Source organism: Uloborus diversus, chromosome 2 (genome assembly GCF_026930045.1).
Source record: "Uloborus diversus isolate 005 chromosome 2, Udiv.v.3.1, whole genome shotgun sequence".
Classification (NCBI taxonomy): Eukaryota; Metazoa; Arthropoda; class Arachnida; order Araneae; family Uloboridae; genus Uloborus; species Uloborus diversus.
Window position 1 is genome coordinate 138,439,816 of NC_072732.1, and position 26,942 is coordinate 138,466,757.

The following is a 26,942-nucleotide window of genomic DNA, read 5'->3' on the forward strand; positions in this document are numbered from 1 at the left end:
AAGCTATCCATGGTTAAAACTTCAAAAGACACAAGACACTTTTAAAAAGAAAGCAAAACAAAATCATGAAAAAGTAGTGGCGCCATCTATCGAGCATGGAAGAAACCAAGCCATAGCGTGGATTACAGAATTACCGCTTGGGATCGGTCGATATGCGATGGGCATCTGGGTTGTATGATGTCCTAAACCGGTCCCTTCGAGGAACCGGGCGAAACCTCGTTTATAATTTGCCTTGCACTCGTATAGGGTGGCTGTGCGGGTATCGACCTTTTACCACCTCCCAGTTCCCATGGAGTTGGAGGTTGGCTTGAAGGAGAGAACCAGTTACCTTGCTATTGGAGGAGGTGAAGGTGCGAGCCTGCAACCCACCGAGCGAGAGGAGTGAAGGCGCAGGTCTACAACCCAGACTTTGCTGTAAGAGGGCAGGGAGAGTGCTCAATTTTGCTCCAAAATGCAACAGGCGCGGGCGGGTGAGGGGGAGGCTGGTACAGGAGGCGAAAGCCACTCGGCCAGCCTTTCCCTAAGAAGGTAGGATAAACCAAACATCTTTGGTTGGGGTCTCAATTCCTTCCCCTGCACAAACTGCTGCTTCTTTATGTGTAAGGACAGGTCAACCACAGTCCTATGCTCAAGCAGGGAGTATGTTTGTGATGGCTGTTGCGAGAGAAACCTTCCCTTTGGAGAAGTTGTCTCACAATGACACTGAACGTATTCAGTTGGTCATCCTAAGAAGGACAGTCCCGATTCTTTCTAAGGATCACATGCAAAAGGCTTCTTAATAATAATAATATTAGGAAGGCTTTTAATCTTCTTATTGGTCATTGCACCTTAAAGCGGCACCTTGCTTTAATGTGTGTCAATAAGGATCCAATTTTCTGGGGTTGCCTCTTTCTTGAGGAAACTTACTCACATCATGTGTGATTCTGATGTGTTTTTTGCCTATAGGTTAGAACACCTTTGACGCAATTTGCTTGAACTATAGGTGATTCATAACATTCATAATAGGTGTCTGTTGTATTCTATTGAGCTATTGGTCTGTTTTAAGACTTCTCTGTTTGGGGACTAGTACAAAAGACCTCTGGTCGCAGTGCTTGGTTCGGTTGAACTCCCCTTTCTCTCATTCATACACTCGTTAAACAACCTGTTTAAACCAATACGGTTTTAGTTACATTCCTATGAGTCGGTGTAGAAGAAACAGAAGTTTAACAGACAGACAGGTTTAAGAAACAGAAGTAACTCAAACACTGAGAGTGAAAAAATAACTGTTAATAAAATACTCATCAGTCATTAAAAATTTCAATGAAAAGAAAATTGCATATTTTACAACAAGTTTTTTTTTAAAATAAATTTACGTATTATTGAACGTGCTAACTGAACTGGAGAAATTTTAAGGTTCTGATTTTTAGTCCCTACTGGAACACTGCTGCCATGCAACGGGAGTCTTGTTAACCATTTTTTTGCTGTTGATATTGCTAGGTATAATCAAAAGTTATAAGGAACCAATATTATTTTTTATTGCACTAATTATTAAATACATTGACCCACTTGAAACTCGCTTCAAGAGGGTGATTTCTCATTTTTTTTCCAATTTGTTTTCTTAATCCTTTGTCCGATTAAGCGGATTTTTGGTCCCTATAAGCGAATAATATTCAGCTTGTATAATGGAGTTTGTTTTGGTCCGAAAAAGCTGCTAGTATGATTAACCCATGGTCCAATTACACGGATTGTACTGTACATGAAACCTAGAAGTGTCTATAAATTAATAAAACACATATTGGCATTTATTTAGAAAAAATTTAATTTCTAATAATTTCTTACAGCCTCAGAATGAAGAATATATGCTCATGAACTTAAAACAACATATGTACACTTTATTATACAATCTGCCAACACAGTCTTAACAGCCAAATTTAGGTGTCAGTCCTCATTAAAGAAAATGTGTTAGCTGCTCGTATCAGAATTTATGTATTTTCAAATGCTTTTAAAAATCTATAATAATAACAAATTTTACAATTCCAATATACAGTACTGAGGGCTTTCTTAACACAGCGAGGAAAAGAAAAAAGAACTGAATACATACATTTTAAAAGTTGAATGGGAATGTCACATCAAACCAAAAACAAATTATTGTTCAATTGGGATTGAAATGCAAACTTGCATTCAAATGAGATTACTGCAAATTCTATTTGAATTTTAGGATTAAAGCAAAATTTTTTTCAAAGCAATTTAAAGCAGATAAACAGAGAGAGAGAGAGAGAAAAAAAGATAAAACATTTTCAATATTTGAAGAATAGAAGTTTTATAGAACTTATCATACAATAAGAAAAAAAAATATTTCATTGACGAAAGTTTTTTAAGTATTGATTTGTTAAAACTATTGAAAAGAGGGAAAATAAACGAAAGGGGGGGGGAGGAAAAGTAAAATGTTCAGGAAAAAATTGGACATTTCTGAACAAAAGCATTGAAATGAAGAAACTTGAATATCAGAAGAGCCATCAAATAAGTGCTTGCATGTTATGAAAAACATAAAGCAATATTTTTACTGCAGGAAAAAATACTTCAACATTAAAACATTTGAAATCTAAAAATTACCTTAATTCCCATTTCAACTTTGTACTGAAAATACTTTTGAAAAAAATTAAAACGAGCTTGAGAGGTAAATAATTTGATTATTTTAACACAACTAGAAAATACTTAAAAATAAAGAAAATACAATTTAAAAGTTCTGCATTTCAAGAGGAAAATGCTCTCTTTATATAATGTTCTATCTTGAAAAAAGGTAAGTTTACAATTTATAGTTACAAACACAAATGGAAATTTTAATTACTTGATTATAAGACTGTATGGATTTCAAACAAAATATGACATAGAGATATTTTTATTTTCCTTTGTTACTTTCTTAAACAAATACAATGAAACAGATGAAATTTTCATAAAATATTTTTAGCATAAAGTTTGAAAAACTATTTTGCACATTAATCAATGGAAGAGTCTGTAGAAAATGATTCATTTAACAAGGAAACATATTCTTTTGTTGAAACACTTTCCCCCATTTCATTCAGAGTTTCGAGTTTAATATCATCTAATTCTTTACAAGTAAGTTTTAGACAGTTATTTTTGACATTATCACCATCCGCAAAGATTTCTGCTGCTGCCCTAGTCGAATATTCAAAACAAATGCCAAATTTCTTTATTTTGTTGATAAGATCTTTATCAACTATGACAGCAGAAACAGCTTGTGTTTCAGGTACTGTTTCAAGCTTCACTGTAAACTTTGAAGATCCTAAAATATTTTTCAAGTCCTTTGACGATTCAACATCAAGTTTACAAGTCAAAGATACAGGACATGGAATGGCAAAAGGTGGGTATAAACAATATTCTGGCAAAAGAGCATAAAAGTTTTGAACATCATAGATATATTCTCCAAAGTCAATTAGTTTTGCACAAGGTTTTCCCTCGGAAGAAAGCATTTGGGCCCTAAGCCATAAATCTTTGTAGAAAACAGCACAAACAGAAGATTCACTAGCAGGTATCTCGAAAGCTTCTGTGCTGTACGAAACCTGCATGCATTTTTTGAGATTTTCCAAATCTTCTAATTGTGCAGCGAGATTAATGAACAATTTTATATCACTGTCACTAATATGGCAATATGAGATTGTAGCACTTTGATTAGCTTCAACACAATTTACAGGTAAAGTCTGAATAACTAAATTCTTCTTTAAAAGCTCATTCAACACATTAACTCCATCAACAAACATTGAAACTTTGCAAGGTTCTTCTTCTTCAATTACATTTATTTCTATAAGCTTATCTTTAGCTAATGTTTTGAGATATTCCACTACTTCTTCGGTTTTATCATCAAGACATGAAACACTTGCCAAAGTGCACCAAATAGAAAATGGTGGAATAATTTCATGCTCAGGTTCTAAATTCCTAACTTTTGCTACATCTATGTCTTTACACAATCCATTATCTATCAGTAAAGAAATAAAGTTACCATCAGAAAATCCAAGAACTTTTGCTCTATACCATAAATCGTCATCAGATAGAATAGCACATAGCTGTGAAACATTTTTCTCAAAAGGAATGTTTTTTGATGAATATGTGCTTTGTAATAAGTTTGAAAATTGAGATAGTTCATCAAGAAGATCTGAAGGAGTTATAGCTAATATAACTGAATTACCAGAAATAGATATTTCAGAAACAAGTGCATTGATTTTTCCTGAAATATGACGATTACTAAACAATCCAGTTGAATTAGCATCAGAACTGTCAAAATCGGTTGCTAAAACACTTTCAGATTCAAATAATTCTACCGCTTTACTTGTACAAATATCACTTGATTCAAACCCTTTACTCTGATCAATAGTTTCAGATTGCTCAAAAACTTCAAAGTTTTTTTTGTGATCATCCGATGTGGTACTTAAGTCACAATTGGTATCTTTGAAGAAATTGGAGGATTCAGGAACTATTTGAAATGTAGATTCAGATGTATCAGTACATTCAATAGCTAGATCGTCATCTTGACATTCATCATTATCTGTATTAATAATTATTTCAGATTGTATCTCAGGAACTTCAATGCTTCCCTTGTCATCATTAGATGTAGTATTTAAGTTACTATTTGTCTTTTCGGAGAAGTTGGATTCAGGAACTATTTGAGATGCAGATTCCGACACATCAGTACATTCAACAGCTAGATTGCCATCTTGACATTCATCATCATCTGTATTAATAATTGTTTCAGATTGTAGTTCAGAATCTTCAACGCTTTCTTTGTGATCATCAGATGAAGTATTTAAATTACTATCAATATCTGCTATTACATTAGAAGATTCAGCAACTGTTTGAGATGCATCAGTACATTCGATAGCTTTGTTACTGTCCTGGCATTCATTATTCACAATACTGGCACTTTTTGCTTCACTTTCAGAAGATACTGAGACTTCTGTTTTATCAAATTTTATATTGATGCTCTCATCCTCATTTTCATTTATGGCATCAACAATTGAAAACCCTGAAAATTTTTGGTCTTCATTTTCAGCTTTAGAGATTTCTAGGTCCATTTCTTTCAAATACTGCTTGCTTTCAACCTGATTTTTCTCATTTTCATCCACACTTTCATCTGTTTTGAAAATTTCATCACTTACTTTGGAAGCACCTGCAATCTCACAAGTATTTAATTCACAGGAAGCTTCTAGGTTTTCTGCACTTTCATTGCGTACACTTTGATCATTACATTCTTCTTTCATTTCATTCATTTCTAAGCATTTGCTTCGACTTTGGTCAACTTTCTCAATACTTTCAGCCTCCCCTTCTTTGTTGAATTTATCTTCATTTGATTCTTCGTTCAAAAATTGAAAATTTTCTTCCAGTTTATTTTTAAATTCAAAGTTGTCTGAATGCTTATTTTCAGAATCAACAAACATGCTATCCTTTATACAGATGTCTTGATGAGAAATTTCTGTTTGTAAATCTGTTTCTTGACACTCTTCCTCAAAATTACCATCTAAATTATTATTAGATAATGATGCATTTCCAGAATGAGAAATATCTTCTACTGCTTCTTCATAATCTGCTTCTGATACTTGATCATCATCTTCATTAGATTTCAAGTTTACTTCTACGTTGTAATGTAGCTCCCCTTCAGCTGAAGTATTTTTTGGAGCACAAACACCAACATTAGGTATATTAGCTTCTGCATTTTGTTCTATATTTTCAGAAATTTTTTCCAATGAATTCAATTCCTCTGATACGGCACTATCTTCAGACATAACATTCTGTTCAGTTAAATCCATCTTTTGTTCTGCCAAACACTCTACACTTTCTTCATTATTATCAACAGACGGTAATACTTCCGTCTCCTCCTCACAAATAATATCTTCTGAAGAGTCACAAGTCGGTGCATCTGCTTTGATTATAATAGGCATAGTTTCATCTGTATGTAAATCTTCAGAATTGTTATTAGTTTTAACTTCTTTTTCAACAGTATCATTCAACAATTCCTTCTCTTCACTTTCTCCTTCGATAATTTCCTGAGATTCTACATTATTTTCAAATATAATTTCAGAGTCTGGGTTATCCTCCATTTCGGTTTTTTGTTTAATATTATCTTGTTCTAAGACGTTTTTTGTAACCTCTTCCATAGTATTTTCCTCAATTTTAATATTTATTTCACTGCAATCATTAATATTTTTTAAAATATCACATATTTCATTATTATAAACAAATAGTTTTACTTTGAGAGGATAACATTTGGGAACAGGATCTAGCAAAGAACAAGTAACAGGCACTACATTATTAACAACATCTGAGGCAAATTTATCAATAAAAGCTGCAGGAATTGAATCTAAACCATCAACATGGCACGGCTGCAACAATAAGGGTTGATGATAAAAACAAGAAGGTAAAAGAACTAAATCACTTATTTTGACTTGAAGGCTGCTTTCAAAGTCTATTAATTTCACAACAGCACTGTCACCATCTGAAGTCATCAAAACAGCACGATACCAATCATCAGATTTCTTGACAGCATAAAAGTGCTTTTGGTCTATTTCAGGCGGAGTAGCATCAGAAGTACATAATTTCTGAAGCTCTAGTTGAAAACTCTCCCTTTCCTTTTTGAGTTCAAGAGGAATTATGAAAAATATGCCATCTTCGAATTTTTCTACAGTTGCCACAAATGTACTGCTAACTTGATTATTAACTGGAAACTGTAAAGTCACTAATTCATTATTTAGCATAGTTTCAAAAATATTTTCTTCTGAATATATCACAGCAGAAAGACATAGACCTTGTGCCGTATGAGTATACTGACAAGGTTTTAGTTGTACACCTTCCTCATAAATGCATTCATCTAAAGTACTGCAAACTTCATCTTTCTTGTCCTCTATCACTTTGTAGCATGGGAGAATGCATCTGATAGAGAACTGAGGTTTCTGAGCAAATTCAGGAATCAGCACATTTATATCTTTCACATCTATAACTTCACTGTTCCCATAATCAATAAATTTCACTTTAATGTTCTCGGATTCAGAAGACAGAATTTGAGCCCTATACCAACACTCATCTTCGGAATATTTGGCAACACAAAATGTCATGTTCTCAAAGGCTACAGGTTTTCTTTCCATTTCATTATATACATCATTGAGGTGAGCTTGTAAATTCTCTAATTCTTCATTTAAATCAATTGGAACAGCATACAATATTGCAACATTATTTTCAATCTCATAAAATTTAACGCTAACTGGATTTGTTTCAAGATCAACAGAAACAGGTGGTGATACAACGATGTTTGAATTCTGAGAACTTTCATTCTCTATTTCTGCATCAGGTTGAATGTCCGAATCTACATTACATTCAGCTGCAACAGCTAAACCTTCACTGATTAAATCGGTAATAAAATCAGCTCCATTGTGATACAATTTAACTTTCAAGGGGTTGCAAGCACAAATTTCCAATTCAACGTCAACTTCCTCAACATAAAACTCCTCCAGTTTATCACTAATTTCTTGCTCTTTACCTTCAACTGCTTGCATACCAAACAAGCTGCATTCTGTGGCTACTACTGGAACTTCAAACAGTTCTCGAGTTATGGGCTTCAAGTTATCCAATGAAATTATTTCTGAATTACCATAATCAACAAATGAGACACAAATATTATCCCCATCTACTTCTGTTATAAGTGCTCGATACCATGTTTCATCTTCACTGTACTTTGCAACACAAGGAGTTAATGGTTTAATATCATCAAGTACTTGAGAAGCAAACGACTGCTGATCTTCTTTATCACCATATAAAATCTTCAAAAGATGGGTAACAGTGTCCAAATTTGTGCTAAAATCTACTGGCATAATATAAAACCTGTCACACGAATCAACATAACATACTTTGGCGTCAACTTTAGAACCAACAGTAAACTTTCTTCTAGGATAGCTCTGATCATTGGTAAAAGAACATGGCTGATCTTCAATGGGTGAAGTTAAATGATCTTCAGCATATGTTTCACCCGTTTCAGTAGATGTATCAACATTGGCTAATTCCATATCAACAAGGGTCTGAGCAACATCTTTATCTTCTTTTGTTAAATTCACAATAGCAGGAATATCTTTTGAAATGAAGGTTACACCAAGGAGACAATCATCAACAATTCCATGAAAAGTGTTGATTACATCATCAGTCCATGATTCTTGAATAGGTACAACACCATTTAGCTTGCATTTTATAGCATAAGGAGGTACATCTAGAAACTTCGCATCTAAAACTTTCAAAGAATGTAGAGGTACGTTTTCTGCATTCCCATAATCAACAAAGAGAACATCCGCTGCGTTTTCTGGAAGAAAAAAAACATTAAGTACTACCAGACAAGCAAATACAAAAAAAGGGGAATAGAAGAGTTAATAAAAGCAAATAAAATTTTAACATGAGTTGAGAAATTTTTCAAATATCAAATAAAGACTGAAAATCACTTTAATTTGGTTTTTAACACTGAAATGAACTGCTCAAATCTGTTCTGCTTTTCTCCACTTGTGGGCTTTTTTACGAGAATCAAACACATAGCATACCTGCCAACCTCCGAGAAAAAAAATCCGGAAGATTTTTTAATTTTTATCCACAAGATTTTAACGCAAAATAAAATCAAACAGGACCCCTATCCTCTTTTCATTTAACAATATATTAGTTATGAATTTCATATCAATTGAACTTACTTTCATTTAGTAAATATTACTTTTATTGCTTTCTTTAAAAGTTTGGAAATAACATTTGGTACTCATTTTAAAAACAGAACAAAGCACAAACAGCTCGAACTGAGAGAAAGAAGATAATCGGCACCGAAATTGTGCCCCTAGTTGCCAGGCGCGACGCTTGCTTTGATTGGATCCCGATGAAGTCATGCGCTGTATCACTCCGTGACGTCATAATCTTGCCTCACTTCTTCTCGTGCCATTCTCCTACAGCAACCTTTCCTTGGCTACTTGGCCTAAAACGCAGTGCCGCATTCCACAAAAGAATCGTTAGCGCCAAAATTGGCGAGATACTATTTTTTTCCTACAAAACTTGAAAAATCCGGAAGATTTTGCTCATAACCGGAAAAGCGGAAAAGGACATAAATATCCGTAAAACTTCCGGGAAATCCGGAAGGCTTGGCAGGTATGACATAGGTATGGTTTTAAAACTCAGGTAAGGTGCGGAGCAAAATATTAACACGAGATGTGTGCAACATTGCACGAACATGTACAGAAAAATAAAATAAAAAACAAATTTAAAAGCTGAACCTGCCAAATTATTTTTTTTTATAGGCATAAAGATTTTTTTTACAAGTTAAAAACATGAGCAATATTTCAAAACTACCTTTTTACTTAGCATCACTTATATAAAGTGATAACATTTTTGATATTAAGTATGAATTATACAAATTTTCAAAATATATAAGCTTCTCTTATCAAAAATAGAAAATTTCTGTGTCTAGACAAAGTAGAATTCATTTTAATTTTTGTTTTAAAGCATATTTATGTTAAAATGAGTAAATGATCATAGTGGGCAGCAATTAGTGTATTTCAATGTAATGTTGATCCTTTTTAAATGTCTCTTTTTTCCTGGAGAAACAGGCAACAAGTGCATACATCTCCTGCAGTCATTAGCATCCAGTGAGACAAAAATTACCTTGAGGAGTTTGAAAACAAAACAAAAATGCCCACAAGCAAGTGCAGGTGATTCTGGTAGAAACAAACATTGCTGCAAATCTTCAGTTTGCTATTCTTTTATTTCCATGGCAAAAAAAAATGCTAATCAAAGAATAAAAACTGAAAATCCAATTACACCCCCTTGAAAAAAAATGATGGATACAAGTCAAGTGGTTAAAACTACAGTCAACTCCAAGATTATCGGTCGTCAGATTATTCGCCGATTGATGCATTTTTTTGTAAAAATAAAGGATATGTGCAAATATTATAGCCATTAAATGTTTTTTTCAAGTCTATGATTGCGTTATTGTTTGTTTTTAGCTTTTACATATATTTTTTTCCATTCAATGTTATCGTATTTAGCTATTATTTAAAAGTATATGTGAGTTATTCATTTTAGCTAGTATCTACACTAGTATCTTTTTTGTATATTATTCAGATTATTTGCTATTTTCGATTCTGCGCGGTTACCGTGCTACCCTATTCTGCGGTTAATCGGGAGTTTACTGTACCGTTTGACAAATTTTGTCAGCAGGAAAACCTATTAACACTGCACAACATTGAAAATGTAACACTAAGAATTAGTAGTCACCACGTTGTCGTGCGGTGGGACGTTCCACAGTTACTGCCGGATTAGATGTCTCCACGTCGGTGCCACACACGTATGTGGCAACTATCACTGGATAAACAGAAGCGGGATCCATCTGAGAACACGCCATTTCGCCATTCTGTCATCCACGCTGCTCTAGTCCGGCACCATACTAAACGTTGCTGTCTATGTTGAGGGGTCAATGGCAGTTTTCTTAGCGGACGCCGTGATTGCAGACCAAATGCAACCAACGACGGGAAATGGTTCTGGCTGACACGGGAACATTCAGGGTATCTTGCACCTGCTGCAGAATCGAGAAACAAGTGACTTGTGAGTCTGATACAGCTTGTCGGTGGATGCGTCGATCCACGCATTCTGACGTCACTCTGGCTGCCCCTGCACCCCTCAATCTTGCCACATTTTGTTGTTTCAACTATCTTTGGCACAGCCGATGCACCGTGCTCGCATCCATGAGGGTATCAGCTGCAATTTGACGTACGGACCAACCTCCCCTTCTCAGTCCGATCACCATACCCCTCGTAAAATCGTCTATCTGCTGGAAGTGCCTTCATTGACATAGGCCTGGCATTCTCTCGTGTTACACGTATCTTCCAAGACAAAAACAAAGTTTCTTCGATAATTCTCCAGTCAGAAATAACGGCATGAATATTGCCCATTCTGCAAGTTCCTTATATCTTACTTCATGTGCATTGGAGAGCTGCACATTTCACATCACTTACGTAACTCAGTGATTTACGTCTACTCAAAAATTTGCATAAATTTCTGAACACTCCTTCTTGGTGTTGTATTTTCAATGTCAAGCAGTGTACATTTAATATCTCATTAAATATCCATTGGGAGAAAAATACTGTTCAATAAAATATTGATGTAGATGAAGTTGAAACTATCATAAAAACTGAATGAGCCACTATTCAACAATAGAGGACACAGTCGATGCTCGATATAACGACCATCTCCGTCCCAGAGGAAAAGGTCTTTATAATGAGTGGTCATTATAGGAGGTAGAAGTTAAAAAACATATATGCATGCATCACGCATGTTACGTTTCTCCAATAAAGTTTGCATTTTTTCGAAGATTCCAGTTAAATTCCAAAAGTATTTTTTATCATAGACATTTTTTAAAAAAATAATGGGTGAAAAATATTATGACAGATTTTAAAGTAAAAAATATGGGGAAAAAACTGATTACATACTTAAAAAGCATTTACTTAAAAATCATTTATTTTCTGAAGATAAAATCAGAAACACTTGTTTGCCTTTTTAACGCACATGATTTTTGCAAAACACAATTTTCCATTTCAGTTATAGATGATAGTGTGCCTTTGAAAGAACATTTAAAAGTCCCTTGAACATTCCAAACTTTTCACACTCGAAACTTTGGTCTCAATTCCTTTTTCATCTGATCATGATACATCAATTTATTTTTGTGCACAGTATCGAGAAATAGTTAATCTTCTGACAGATGCTCGACACATTCTAAATCAGAATTGATGTTAGCATAATTGTTTTAGTTTAACGCTTCATCCAGTTTCATTTTCTTAAAATCATTTTACAGCATTTCATCTTCTTCATCGAAATTTTCATCTTGGATTGCCTGACTTCAGCAAGTTGCTTTTTGCATTTCAGCAGTAGATTCCAATTCCTTTTGCTTTTCAAAATCAACATGATGAAAGCTATTCTTGATGGTCTTTTCTGAGGCTTTATTCCATTCTGCTTCAGAGAGATGCAAAACTGTAAAGATCTTAAAAACCACGTGATCAAACACCAAACTAACATAAAATGTGTCAACCCCTTTTACTTTGGAATCCGAAAGTTTCACTTTATTCTCCCTTTATTTTTTCTGTGCTGTTTTGAGTAGTAATCCCCCTCCACTCCCACCTCCTCTCAAAGTTGGATTGAACACTGAAGACTACATGCAGCTGTCCGTAAACAATAATCAAGGACATTTCAAACTACAAATTTGCTTTATTGGAAAAAACACCGGAAATAGTGTCCGTTGCATTTGGTCGTTGTATTGGATTAGAAGATACAGAACGGTCGTTATACCGAAAGCAAATTAACATGAAGTTCATAGGGACAAAGTTCAGGCTTTTACCACTGGTCGTTATAATGGAATTGTCTTTATAATGTGTGGTCGTTATAATGAGCGTCGACTGTGTGTATATTACAAATTGCTTAACTTTAACTATAAAAGTTTACATAAAAATATTCCAAAATGCATGTGTTGACTGTTTTCAATTTGATCTCATGGACTCAATAGCAGTTGCATTTTTTCAATCTATATTTATTTTATCCCAAACCATGGGGTACAATAACAAGTCTAAAAGAAACAAATATTAAGCAGCTTTTTTTTTCCCTCACAAAAAGAAGCAATGAAAAAATTGCAGCTGCTCTCAGATAGCGCAATGTGAGGTATTAAAAAATTCAAATTTTTAGTGGTTTGAAACAAAAATATTTGCAATCTATATATATATTTTTTAATCATAAAGTAATTTTTCTCACAACATGTGAAATATAACTATATGGATTGAATAAAATCAATGAGGCAAGATAAACTTGCAATGTCTTTTACATTAGAACAGCAATAACTCTTCTTACCAATTTTTAACATGCAAGATACATTGGATTCTTTCAATTTAGTTATTACAAAGGTAATAATCATATGAACTGTATACCTTGCAAAGCAATAACTTCTGCTCTATACCAGCTATCATCTTCAGAATATTTTGCACAGCAAGCAAGTCCAATAGCAGGTTGTGCTACAGTGCTATCCTCCTCTACCATTTTTTCGCAACATTCAGCTAACTCTGTAGCAAATGTAGTTAAAGCATCTTCACAGCTGGCAAGCTGTATGAAAAAATCCTGCGGTGTATTAACAGTACTGACATAGCCATCATGGAGTCCAAGAGGAATATCAGGAGGTAAAAACTTGGAGAATTCTGTAAGAAAAAAACACACATATTTAGGGGAAAGGGGGGGTGACATGTGAGCATGATATATTTTATTAAGCTGCAAGCAAAAAATCTGGAAAAACTATTAAGTAAAGGTAGTACAAGTACCTCTTGGCTAAACCTTTAGAGCAGAGTGCCATTTTATGTTTCTGTGATCTGCAGTGACAACTTTTTTGTTTTAGCAGGAGTGCTCATCTTCTCAAGAGCAAAGGGGCAACCCTCCCCCTCAAAAAAGGGAAATACTCCTCAACCCCCCCCCCCCCCTCTCCTGGTCCAAACATTTTAATTACGCTGTCTGCACCATGGTGCTTTTAGTGGGCAGCAGTCTATCAGTTTTAGTTGTTTATCATGGTCCTCTTAGAGTGCAATCATATTTTAAGCTAGCATTTAATTATTGCAAACCGTTTTATGAACATTCAAGTAAATTTATGACAATGTTTATTTTATTTTTTAATTGAATTAAGTGGGTCCACGTCATCTAGGAGTTCCGTATATGAACAGTTCTCCATATCCTCTCTGTAATATTATATTAATATCCGAGTAGGATACTTTAATATTTTTTCAAAATCAGTTTGTAAATTTATGGTTCATTATCCTTTTATTATTATATATTTATTTATTTTTATTAGATATTTTTTATTTTTTTGTTATTTAATTAATAGTTGGTTAACACTTAAGTGTAATATTATATTTTCTGGCGATAAAAAGAGAAAATATTTTTAATTAGTTAAAAACTGAAGTTTGAGCTCATTTTAAAATACTATTATACTCTGTATGAAGCTTAAAAACAATATGCAATAAGAATAATCTTTACATAATAAAAAATTATTTGTACTAATGTAAAGTTTTTCTTGTTGTCTGTACAATGATTAGAACATGCATCAAAACATTTTAATATTTGACAGTCAGCAGATTTTTATATTTGGGAAAAAATATTTTTCGAATGATATTTACATTGACATAATTTACATTGGCATTTTCAAGTTTTATGCATGACAAATGTCCATACTGTACTACAAAGCTTATGGTCTTTAAATTCTTTTAAAAAACTTTGATTCTAATGTAAGGATGGTAAAAATGTTGCAGATTCAAAAACATTAAAAGCAAAGTTACACCTCCAGTATCTTTGCTTTGTGTAGAAAAATGGCAAATGTTTTGCTTTAACTACAGCACAACCCTAAGAGATTCTGTGGCATACATAAAAATAAATAAACAAGCAAAAATGCATGAAGACAAAATATAAAATAATTAAAACTTTTCTTCACTTTGTGAAATCAATTAGAACCACACAAAAAAACAAAAAAAAAAAGTTGTTATATTACCAGACAAAGTAGAATCCACATTCTTCTTTCCAAACAGCACTTCACTGACATTTACTTCTTCATTATCTACGTCATATGTTAATGCCACTGTGCATACATTATTACTAATAGACAAAACTGTAGCAGTTAACTCTTCAGCTTCACCAACAAGATCTTGGAACACCCGAGTGTTTTCTGCATCAGGTCTTAAGGGAGAATTCTGAAGTTTGCATTCAAAACATTGAGGAGGAAGTTTTGTAAACTCAGGTAGAAGTGATGCTACCTAAAAACCACAAAAGGTTTAAATCAAGACACGTCAATCAATATATTCAAAGCAAACATAGTAGAAAAAAAGTTCATAGAAAGATTTAAAGTCTTAAAAAACTAGTCAAGGGTCAGGCAACCGTGATTTGGTGCCCACTCAGTAATGATGTACTACGTAGTATTGTTATGAGATTGTTTTGCAATGCGAGTCTAAAAAATCAAGTCTTGAAAGTTCAAGGTTCCTCTTAATCCGAGGTGCTTCATTCATATTGCAAATTTAGTTAAAAAACTTAATTTAAAATTGCTCAAAAAATATTTTCACTAAAATCTGAAAATAGAAATTTTGTTTCTGTAAAACTAAATAACTTCCAACAGGAAATAAGGAAAAGACATTGAGAAGTTTGTTTCAACAACTGCCAAAGAGACAAAATATTTAACTAAAAGATATGTATCATGACTACAAGATATGTATTCAAAGATGCCTTGGAGATAATAACTTGATATGCAAAATTGACATTGTATTTCAAGAAAGAATGTGCCCCTTTTGGAGTATCCATAGCTGCCAACATGCCAACTTTAAAAATCTTATAATGCACACGGTGGCTATATTTCTATGCTTTTTTGACTATTATAATACAAATGATTAAAATTTAAAGTATTATAATATTTTCAAATCCTTACCTTTACTTGATCAGTGGTTTTTTAAGCAAAAATAAACAAATAAATTTAAAAATAAGTAAATAAATAAACTTTTATTTCTTTGAACTTAATCTTTGAAAAGTTGCTGATTTCGCAGCTTTCAAAAATTGTCTATCAAAAACTTATTCAAAACAATAACTTTCCTGTAAGTTCTAATAGATTAAAATGTTCTCAATGCTGTTATTTGATAAAGAAGTGCGCAGCTGTGTCTAGTCCTACTTACATGAATAGCTAACTTTCGAACACCACATATAATTCTCATAACAAACACATCACTGAGTGTGATAAAAGCCAGACAATGCCTCATGTGTACGATGCATTGCCTGGCTCATCCGCAATGTGAACGCGTCAGACAGACCAAAAACTAAAAATCATACAAATCTGCCACAAGATCGTACAAAACATCCGAAAATCTTACAATGTGTGGCTAAATCGTACAAGTTGGCAGCTTTGAGTATCTGATTGCAATAAAAAGGTAGGTGCACAACTCGACTCGACACAACATGAGTTTTATAAAGGAAATTTAAACCTTTCACAACTAATTGTTTTTGTATTACGCAAGATTAGATCTCATACAGACTGTGATAGATACAGAAAACTTGTCAAAATGGTATCGGGCGCAGTCAAAATGCATGTTTTGGTTGTTTAAAACTGTGCACATAAATAAGCACTGCTATCGAGAAAAACTAAAATCATAATTCGTTTAGACACAATTAAAGCGTAAGTTAATGTTGAAATTTGAGTAATAAATTTTTTGTTAAGACAGGGATGTGCCAGCTGAAACCAACTTTCGGAGCAATTACAGACAAAGGAAAATAGTGACTTTAGAGCAGCTTGACTCAAGAAAATAGTGGACTAGGAGCAGTTTGGCTCACCAAAGAGTTTGTATTGTAGAAACTTGGAGCATGAAAATAGTGTAATTGGAGCGGCAAAAAGTAGGTTTTGAAGTAAAGAACTGATGCACACACATTAAATAAATATCAGGAATGTGCGGACTAAAACTTGCTTTTGGAGCAATCTTGGGAGCAGGAAAATGATGAGTTTGGAGCAGCAAAACGGTGAATTTGGAGGGTAAAATTGCAAATTTGGAGCAGTAAAATTGCAAATTTGGAGCAGTAAAATTGCAAATTTTGAGCAGCTTGAAGCAGCAAAAATTTTAGTTTTGCATCACTTTAGAGCAACTATTTATATTTCATACACAGAAACACATGTGACATGATAAAATAAAAAAAAGGAGATTAAAGATGCAAAAACACCATAACTACAACTACAAATTGAAGATCTCTTAATTACTTTTTTTTCTATCTAATACTTTTCACAAAAGACAAGTCATGTCCTGCTCTACTTTTTTCTTACACTTCTTTTGATTTTAATTTAGTGCTTTGATACCTATTTTTAAAATGTGTTTGCTTTTATTTAACATATTCAAGAAGACTTTCAAAAAAAGCACAAAAGAATGGTTGAATTTAAAAACTTCAACAAATTACAAGTGAGTTTAAAAGAAATATTAGATTTTTCTTTTTGTATGTTTAAGTTATTCACTTATATTTGACCTTATTACTACTATTATCATTTATTTTTTCGACATATACTGAACGGTTTATATACTGAACTACTTTATTAACAAATCTGAAGATAAAGCAAAGGCAACATTAGAACCTTTTATTTTTAACTGTTTGATATTTAATCACAAAATTAATACTGAAATTAAAATGAAAAAAAAAAGATTTTGAGAAATGATGTCACAGAAAAGGAATTTTTAAATACATGAGAAAAAAATATGAAAATTAAAAAAAAAAAGAAAGAAAAAAAGAAATAAAAAATTTTAAGACTGACTAAGAATATGGAAAAAATGCCTGAATCTGAGAAACTTGAAATGTCTGCATATTCATTAGCAGAGCATTATAATTCCCAGATTTTTGCTATCTTAAGTGTCTCCAACCAAAACGAAATATCAGTTTTCTGTCCTAAAATCTTAAGAAACCCAAGATTAAAAACTGGTGAACAATATTAATTTTTACAGATGGCATTTGCTTAAATCAATTTGGATACAACTGGACTGACATTTTCGAGCGGGCGTGGCAAGCAGACGAATTTACAAGTCCTCATATACTGAAGACAAAAGATAACAAAGGCTGAAAATAATGATCAGTGCAAAATTTTTCTAGTCAAAGGAACAGATTCACAAAAAAAATTATAACGATCGAGTTTTTTAAAAGCAGATGCAATCTGATTTTGAAATGCGCAAAAAATCGGGACTAAGTCAAAAAATCGTAAAAACAAGCTTCAAATGCAAAAACTTGATGATATTCTGCCAAAACTACCAAATATACTAAAGGAACTGCAACATTAAATGTAAAATTGCCATTTTGGAGCAAGTTTGTCTGATTTTGGCACAGAAAAGTCCATTTGGCGGTCTTTTGGAGCAGTTTGAAGCAGAATCTGCGATTGGCGCAGCTGGCACATCCCTGTGAAGAAAATACTTTCTTTTTCTTTGCACACGGAAGTAAAATGTGTCCCTCGTATTTCGTAAGAATGGTAGAGTCTGGTGGGGTAAAGTGGTCATAAAATCGCAGGTTTTCAACTTAGGTGGATAATAAATACAATAAATTCTTTAAACACTTAAAAAACTTTTTTTGTTTTTATTTTACAATGCATTATTAAAGAACACGGTACATTGAGTTTTAGGAAAATTAATATTGATTTAAGTAGTTTTATAACACTTTCATTTCCCTTTGTATTTATGACCACTTTACCCCATGGGGTGGGGGAAAGTGGTCATAGCATGAGGTAAAGTGGTCATAGTTAAAAATAGACGCAAAACCGTTACAAATAACCCTAATTTTTGTATATTTTGGTTACTTTTTTGTTACGAGTATATGTACGAGTATATGCAGGTATACACGAGTATAGTATACGTGTCAGGTCAACATGAGTCAACATGTTCATATATGAATAGATAAGTATACATCAGATACATGCATGCACGTGCCTACTTAAGTATATACGTGTATACACGAGTATATGAGCATGTATACTTGACTACCTACAGGAGTGAATACGTGTCTACACAAGTACATACGTGTCACGTGTATATGCGAGTATATACGCGTATAAACGAACATCATATGCATGTTTGCACGTGTATCTCGAGTATATACGTGCATATCAGAGTATATACGTGTATAGTCAACATATATAAGTGTGCATACATACTTATACGGGTATACACGAGTTAATTCGTGGATATATCCAGTGCGTGTTTGGTACGTGTCTACTCAAGTATATATATATATATATGGAAGCATGAGTCTATATGTTTGTTTACGTGTAAACACGATTATAAACCTGTTTGACGTATATACGTGCATTTACGTGTATACACCAGTACATGTGTCCACGTATATCCACGAGTATATCCGCTAATATATATTAATGCTTACAGAATGAATCCAAGATCTTGGGCAAAATCTAAGTCTTCTGAAAGAGGAGGATAAGAAGCAAAGAATCATAAGGAACTTGTGGTCGCTGACGCGCTACATGCACACAAGGTCAGAAACTGATGTTAGCAAAACAGGTCACAAAATTGTTACAAAGATGATCTTAGCTGACATTTTAGTTTTTAAGAAATATTTAGAGCAGTTGTTGAAAGTTACGGCCTGTAGTAGCTCTAATACACGCATCGCAACAAAAGCGCAGCGACTGATGAATGTTTTTCAAAAGTCTCGTAATTGTTACAGAGTGATTGCGATGCATGTATTACAGCTGCCGGCCGAAAATTTTCTCATTCGCTTTAAAACTTTCTTAAAACCTAAAATGTTGTGTAAAATTATCTTTAAATTGTGTATAAAAATTAATATATTAAAATAAATATATTAAATTGTGTAATAAGTTTGTGACCTGTTTTGCATCCATCAGTTTCTGGCTTTGCGTGCATGCAGCGCGTCAGCGTTGAGTTTGTGTCCATATGTTTTTTATGATTCTTGCTCTTATTCTCCCGTCTAACAACTTTTAATAATTTGCTCAAGAGTTTAGACTCACCCTGTATACATGTATATCATATGCTTGTATGTAAGTGTCTACTTGTGTACGTACGCGTATATACGTGTCATCCTGAGTATATAAGTGTTTGTATATATACAAGCATAAACGGGTATGTACGTGTATAGTCGAATGTATATCTGTATGGATAAAAAATACTTTCAGATACCCAAATACGTGTTTATTGGTGCATTTATGTGAATGCGTATATATACGTGCCTACACGAGTATATGCGTATACATACGCATATACTCATATATTTAGCCCTGTTTATTTTTAAAACAATACATATTAAGTGAAATTAATATTTAATTTATACATGCCTTATACCTAAAGATTAAGTGACATTAGAAGAATAATATTCGTTAAGCCTAATATTATGACCACTTTACCCCATCTTACTTAAATTGTTCTAAAGAATCATTCAAAATAGATTCAGCTAACTGATAATGAGTAAGAGTTCTTGAGACATGTAGGAAGCTTCCTGTGCAGTCAATCTGTTCATAACTCTAACAAAATTTCCCAAGGAAGTTAAAAAAAAGGTGTTTAGATTTTAAAAAATTTCACATTTACACGAAATATTTCTTTTTACCAAATAAAATTTTGCCAGCTGTAACATTTTGTATTTAAAATGCAGTTTCTAAATGCACTACCCTAAAATAAAATTTCACATTCATCCGAACATTAATTTCCAAGCTATAGCCATTTATTTGAATTATGACCACTTTACCCCATTAACCACTTTCCCCCACCAGACCCCTTCAATTTTCAGTTGGGAAGAATTTCCGGATAATCGGAGTTTTCAGTAAACTGAGGTGAAACAAGCCCCAATTAACTTGGATTTTCGAGATTGTACTGTACAATTTTTGTCATGTATACCATTTAAAAGGGAAAATGTAGAATAAAATGTTGAATTTATGTAGTTTTAGCTGTCTAAATGTTTGTTTGTTTTTTTTCCAGATCTCCCCCCCCCCCTTTTTTTATGGTTACCAATTTAATTTTTATCACAATTTTCTTTTCATTGTAATAATCATTTTTTATTTTGGAAAATGCTTAGTTGCATACACAATATGTATTTCACCTTAATTCTGAAATTTTATTTTTTAATATTTAATAAGATGAGATTTCCTTTTTTTTTAAATAAATAAATAGTGGTTAAGTTTTGCATCATTGGCTTTGATGATGTTTTGGTGTAGTTAAATGTGTAAAAATATTCTTTGAAACAAAGTTTATCTTTATGCATAAAAAAAATAAGTGATAAAGTTCAACATTATTAAAGAGCAAAATTGAAAAACTTTTGCATGCACATAACCCCTTTTTTAATGCAGGCAAAACTTAAAGCCTATGATTGTTAAGCAGCAGTCACTATAAAAAAAAACTTTTTAGCATCAGAAGTTCAAAGCATTTTTACCTTGAAAAAGGCGTGAAATATTTTTGTAGTTTTGTGCTTTAATAAAGTTTTTTCTTTTCATCATCTGTAACAAAACCCATTTAATAAAAGGATTTTTTTTTTCAATTATATATATAAATTTTTTATACATTAATCAACATTGGCAAAATACTGGGGCATGCAGCCCTCCACTAGTGTGCTGTAATGTAAGTGGCCCTTCACTCAAGAAGGTTGTGCACTTCTAGTCCACACGATGTCAAATCTATTTTCAAGTGAAAAATCTAGGATAACAATTTTACTCTTAAAATGTTTTAAATAGCGATTCAACAAAAAATGTATGTACATTTATTACAACAATTTTTAATTAAAATTCATTAAAAATCTTTCTGTTTTCCCCCTTCTCTCTTATTGCTCTAGTTCTCTGTGAGATATATCGATGAGAAAAATAAGAATGAAATTTGAATTAACATATGAAGAAAAACCACTTATTAAAGAATGAATTCCTTCAGCTCATCATAAGAAGTGTCCTTAAAACAGATTTTCCTAATGCTCAAAGATATAAATATATGTTTAACAATAATACTAAGTGCATTCAAAAAAAAAAAAAAACTAAAAATGTATTTACCTGAGAACCTGAAACCACTTCAGAATTTCCATAGTCAATAAAAAACACTTCACATTCATTCTGAGATGAGAAAGATTTGATTTGTGCACGATACCAAGCTTGATCTTCAGAATATTTTGCCATACAATAACTACTGACAGTCAACGACGCAACATTTACAATTGGAATATTAGGTTCTTGGTAAGCAGCTTCAATATCAGCCATCAAATTATCCAAGATATCCGATTCATCAACCAACTGACACCAAAATTTTGAAGGGCTTTCTATAAAGGATACAGCCACTGTTAGTAACTGGCCATGCACAAAATTTAGTTCTCGGTCTGGTAAAGCAATGGTTCGATTGGCTTGGACTTGAGGGACTTTCTTTGATTTTTCGGTAATGGGTTCATCACACAATGCTAAACCATCTTGTACCAACTGTAACACAACATTTTTCTTATTACATGTCATTTCAACCACATAATAATCATTCTCTTTCGTGAGAAATTTACACCAGGTATCTCCTTCATAATATTTGCTCACAGAACTATTAATCTGCCAAGATTTTCCTGGAGGTTTAATACCTTTAAGATGGCATTTAATGGCTTGAGTTGGCAAGATGGTGAAATCTTGAATTATGGCTCTTATTTTCTTTTTGTCTACAGCTTCACTATTACCATAATCCACATAAAACACAGTTATTGAACTCTTCTCAACTTTCTTTATTGTTGCACGATACCAAGCAGAATCTTGAAAAAACTGAGCCACACAAATCATCCCTGGATGAGGTCTATCTATCAGGCTTTCAGGGTCTGATACTCTACTATAGTGGTTTTGCAATTTTTCCATCATAGTTTTAAAATCTGCACTTTGAGATTTAAGTTGGCAATATATTTCCCCTGGATTTAGTCCATAAGTAACTTCAACAGCTTCAGATAAATTCAGATCGATGTCCACAGGATTAAAACTCAAATTACTAGAAGCAGCATGTGGTTTCAAAACTAAAATTTTGCTGGAATCTTCAAGACGCCCATGGCCTAAGCTAACAAATTCCTTAGTTAGTACATCCTCCTGCAATTTACCTATATTAACCAAGTTTACAGAATATGTACCATTATTGTCCGATTCAACAAATTGTGCAACAAATGATTTATCTAATGTCATATCTGTGAAAGCATCAATGTCAGCATCACTCCAGCTACCACTTTTTGGAGAAACATTGTAGGATTTACAACGCAATGCTTGTCCTGGCAAACTTACTAGGTTGTCAAGAAGAACTTTTATTTTTGATTTTGGTACAGTACTTACATTTCCGTAATCCACAAAAAAGACTTCGCAAGATGTCATATTTACTTTCTGTATTTTCCCCCTGTACCAGGCTCCATCATCTTCAAAAACAGCACAGCATGGTAAATTTATAGCAAAATCCTTAAGATTCAGTTCATTATCATTAACATTAGAATAAGCATCTTCAATATTTTTCATTAATGCTAAAAGTTTGAAGTTTTCTTCTTCAATTTGACAATAAAATTCACTAGGACTTATAACATGAGATACATATACATTTCTATATGCATTAGGAGGAATTGATATTATCTCATAATCTAACGTTGTAACAGATTTAGATTTTGCATTTAAATCAAGTGAATTGGAAAAAGGTTTCTCAAAATCTTGTTTTCTTGTATCTTTTCTTTCATTTTGAAAGGGTTCTTGCCAACTATTGCTCTGCACTATTTCATTGGAAGAATAAGAATCTTCTTTTATCTTGCTCTGGAATCCTCCAAGACCAGCACCTGAAAGAAAAAAAAACTTGAGAAATTGATCACAACTTAATTCTTATTATTGCCACTCATCTTTCCATCAATGCCCGTGCAAATTTGCATTTGTTATCAAGAAAAACAAAGGCAACATATATAATTGCCATAAGGGTACGTGATTTTTGAGCAATCACGATTGCTTATTACTTTCATTTGACTGTTTTTGGCGTGTTATCATTTTATTTTCCCACCGCCACCCTCCGCACCATCACCGTCGACCGGCTCCTCACGATGCTGCTCCTATAGCGAAAGTCATCCCCGGGTTGCATCCATATCCTACACACACGCGCATACATACACAACTACACACACACTCGTGATTGCGAAAAACAATTTGAATTCAAGATGTCAAAATTCAAATTAATTTTTTAAATCTTTTTAAATTAAAAAAAGTCAGATTTTCAAAATTTAAATCAGATTCTGAGCAATCAGATTCTGGCAAATCTGTTCTTAAATTCACAATACAAAAGCAGCTTCCATTTTCAAAATTTTTGCATTTTCCTTTTACCGTTTTTTTTTTTTTTTTTGACTTTTAATTGTACACATATAGAAGATTCACTCGCACCTAATTGTCGTGCTATCTTTGACGCATTTTAGAGATGTTCAAGCACATAAAATCTTTAGCTTTTCTTTAATTGGGGAATTTTTTCTCTTTTTCTTTCTATCTTCACAAACTTTAAATGAAACAACGTTCATAGGTGCAATTATATTTCATAAACTTTCATATTTAGAATGAAAAAAAATAAATGGAAAATGAAGAGTAGTTATTTGTGTAAGCGATGTTTAGAGGAGTACGGTGTGGGAACTTCCGTTGCCAGTAATGCTAAAGAGATGAAGGTCCATTCAACAAAAATACATTTTTAGTAGCTAATAACAAAGTCGATACTTACACACCGCGATATCCTTTCAAAAATTCTCGTGTTACAGGCGAGGAATTCACGTTAGGTCTAAAATTCTTTACTGGTGAAAAATCGTGTTGTAGCCATTTCGCATAAGTCGGATCGCGTTGTAGCGGGAGTCGACTGTACAACTTTAGAAATTCAATTTGAAAATCAAATTATACAACAGTCGCAATTTCTAAAGTGAGATAACTTTTAAAAATCACATTTAAAAAAAAAATGAATGGGATTAATTTGCTCCAGGGTTGGATTTCTGCCGGCAGAAACCAGGGTTGGCAGGTTTCTGCCGAGGCGGTAAAAACCACTGGTAGAAACCGGTTAAAACTGGCATGGCAAAAAACTCTTTCTGTCACATTTATGGCAGAAACTGGCAGAAACTCAAAAAGTGACATAATTACAATTCCTGACATACAATAGAAAATGTATAAGAAAAATAATTAAATATTAACCCAAATACAATTTATTTACAACACTATCACCATTCAAAATCAAATTTTACATTGTTTTCAAACTGCAGCAGCCTGTAACAAAATAAAAGTTTTGACGCTGCTTCTAAACCTAACCAATTTCCCAATTTGTTGTGCACAACGGAGAAATTTGAAAAGATTCTTTCAATCCCAGCAGAACTAGCTGGCATTATCCTCAAAGAACAAGCAACATTCACAAAACTTTCATCTATAGCACATTTTTTGAAACTGGACCAGCATGCGGTATTTGGAGCAGTTGTTACATTGGAAAAATAGGTTTTGGGAAAAGGGCCGATTTGTTTTGTAAAGCAATGGTATAAGGTACATAATCAGGGTTAATATTTGTGAGTAAAGTGCGGGCACTTTCTTCTTGATTACATGATAAATTTACTCCCAAATACTTTGGATGGAGCATATAGGTGAGTGAATGATTATCAGTAACTGCTTGATTAAACTCTTTGAGAATAGCTTTATTCAGTTATATTAAGTGTAAAATGACAAGTTCTTGTATTTTAGAGTTTAATGAAATAAATCTGTATTTATATATATATTTATTTATTTAAATATTTGATATATATATATTACACTTTATATTAAATGCAAACAAAATAATTATAAACAACAAACTGAAAAATTTGTTACGTTTACAACATTACAAGGCTGAAATTTCTAACACATAGCAATTTCAACTATGATAAATTTTACTTTGCTCTGGAAATGTCAGTCATGTTATTTAACATATTTTTACACTAATTATTAAATAACTATTTAAGTTTTTGCAATGACGAAATGGAGTTATATTTTTCATTTTACTTAATTGCCTGTCATTAAGTAATTACTAGAGCTATTAAAAACATTTTCTAGTTTTTGCCTTTTTCTACCAGTTTCTGCCGGTTTTTACCGGTTATAACCAGTTTCTGCCACTGGCAGGGCAAAAACTAGTTTCTGCCGGGAAAAAGCCAACCCTGGTAGAAACTAGTTTTTGCCGTACCAGTGGCAGAAACTGGTTATAACCAGTAAAAACCGGCAGAAACTGGCAAAAACTTAAAAGCGTCTTTAATAACTCAAGTAATTACTAAATGATTTTCGTTTCAGTAAACTAAAAAATTAAACTTCATTTCATCATTTAAAAAAATAAAATCCAATGCTAGTGCCCTTGATTTAGTTCGGAAAGGAAACTTTTCAATAGCAGATGCTCCTAATATTTGGATTAATCTAACAAAAAAAAGAAAAATAATACGGGTGTTTAGGAAAGAGGAGTGACATACAGAATTAAACAATAATTACTGATGGTAATTTACTTGCTTATATGCTTCATCTAAATTGCTTGCGATCAGGGTTGGCAAGTTTCTGCGGAGGCGGTTAAAACCACTGGTAGAAACTGGTTAAAACCGGCATGGCAAAAACCACTTTCTGCCACTTTGTGGCAAAAACTCACAAAATGAAAAATTAATTCTTGATATACAACAGAAAATGCATGGAAAAAATAATTAATTGTTAACCAAAGTACAGTAATTTTATTACAAAATTATCGCAATTCAAAATCAAATGTTACATTGTTTGGACCCTGCAATTGTCTCTTAGAAAAGCTGGTTTCAAAAATCTAAACAGGTTCTCAATTTACTACGCACAAATGAGTAATTTTAGAATATTCTCAAAACAGAAGAGCTAGCAGACAATGCATTAAGGAGCAAGCAATGTCTGAAACTTTCATCTATTGTATGACTGATCCAACATGTAGTAACTGGGGTTGTGGTAAACATTTGACTGGAAAAATAAGTTTTGAGAAATGGGGCCAATTTGTTTTGCAAAGCTGTGACAATAGCGCCGTTTACATGACGCTTTTCGACCCAGGAAAAACCCTGCTTTCGACCGCAAGCCGGTTATTTGCTGGGGAAATGCTGGAATTTTTTTCCTCCTGCTTGGGGGTAGTAGAAAAGCCGGGTTGTTACCCAGAATGCACTGCGCCAACTGTTACGGTTTACTTCCTCCATTTAGGATTTGCGCAAAGGATGCTGGGTAAATCCGCTCTCTGGGATAAACCAGCTTTTCACATGTGAATGAGGAATTTTTCGATCCGGGTTTTTGCAGAGCCGGAGCGAGAAAATGCGAGGTAGAAAAACGTCATGTGAACGGCCCTATTAGGTACAAAATTTAGTCAAGTAAAATTCTGGCACTTTCTTCTTGAAACACATGACATAATAATTTCAATCAC

The 26,942-nt window shown here is 33.2% G+C and overlaps 2 protein-coding genes across 2 annotated transcripts; both read right to left on the reverse strand.

The window, feature by feature from the left end:
* Positions 1-1,786: 1,786 nt before the first annotated feature.
* On the reverse strand, positions 1,787-15,815 carry LOC129216567 (tudor domain-containing 6-like). The gene is made up of 3 exons (XM_054850782.1): positions 15,732-15,815; positions 14,567-14,828; positions 1,787-8,332 (listed from the first exon to the last, which is right to left on the reverse strand). Exons 1-3 carry the CDS (start codon positions 15,813-15,815, stop codon positions 2,976-2,978), a joined length of 5,703 nt encoding a protein of 1,900 aa, XP_054706757.1. The 3' UTR covers positions 1,787-2,975.
* Positions 15,816-18,979: 3,164 nt separating this feature from the next.
* LOC129216568 (tudor domain-containing 6-like) lies at positions 18,980-23,029 on the reverse strand. The gene is made up of 2 exons (XM_054850783.1): positions 21,566-23,029; positions 18,980-18,988 (listed from the first exon to the last, which is right to left on the reverse strand). The coding sequence occupies exons 1-2, from the start codon at positions 23,027-23,029 to the stop codon at positions 18,980-18,982; spliced, it is 1,473 nt and encodes a 490-aa protein (XP_054706758.1).
* Between the last annotated feature and the right edge of the window lie 3,913 nt (positions 23,030-26,942).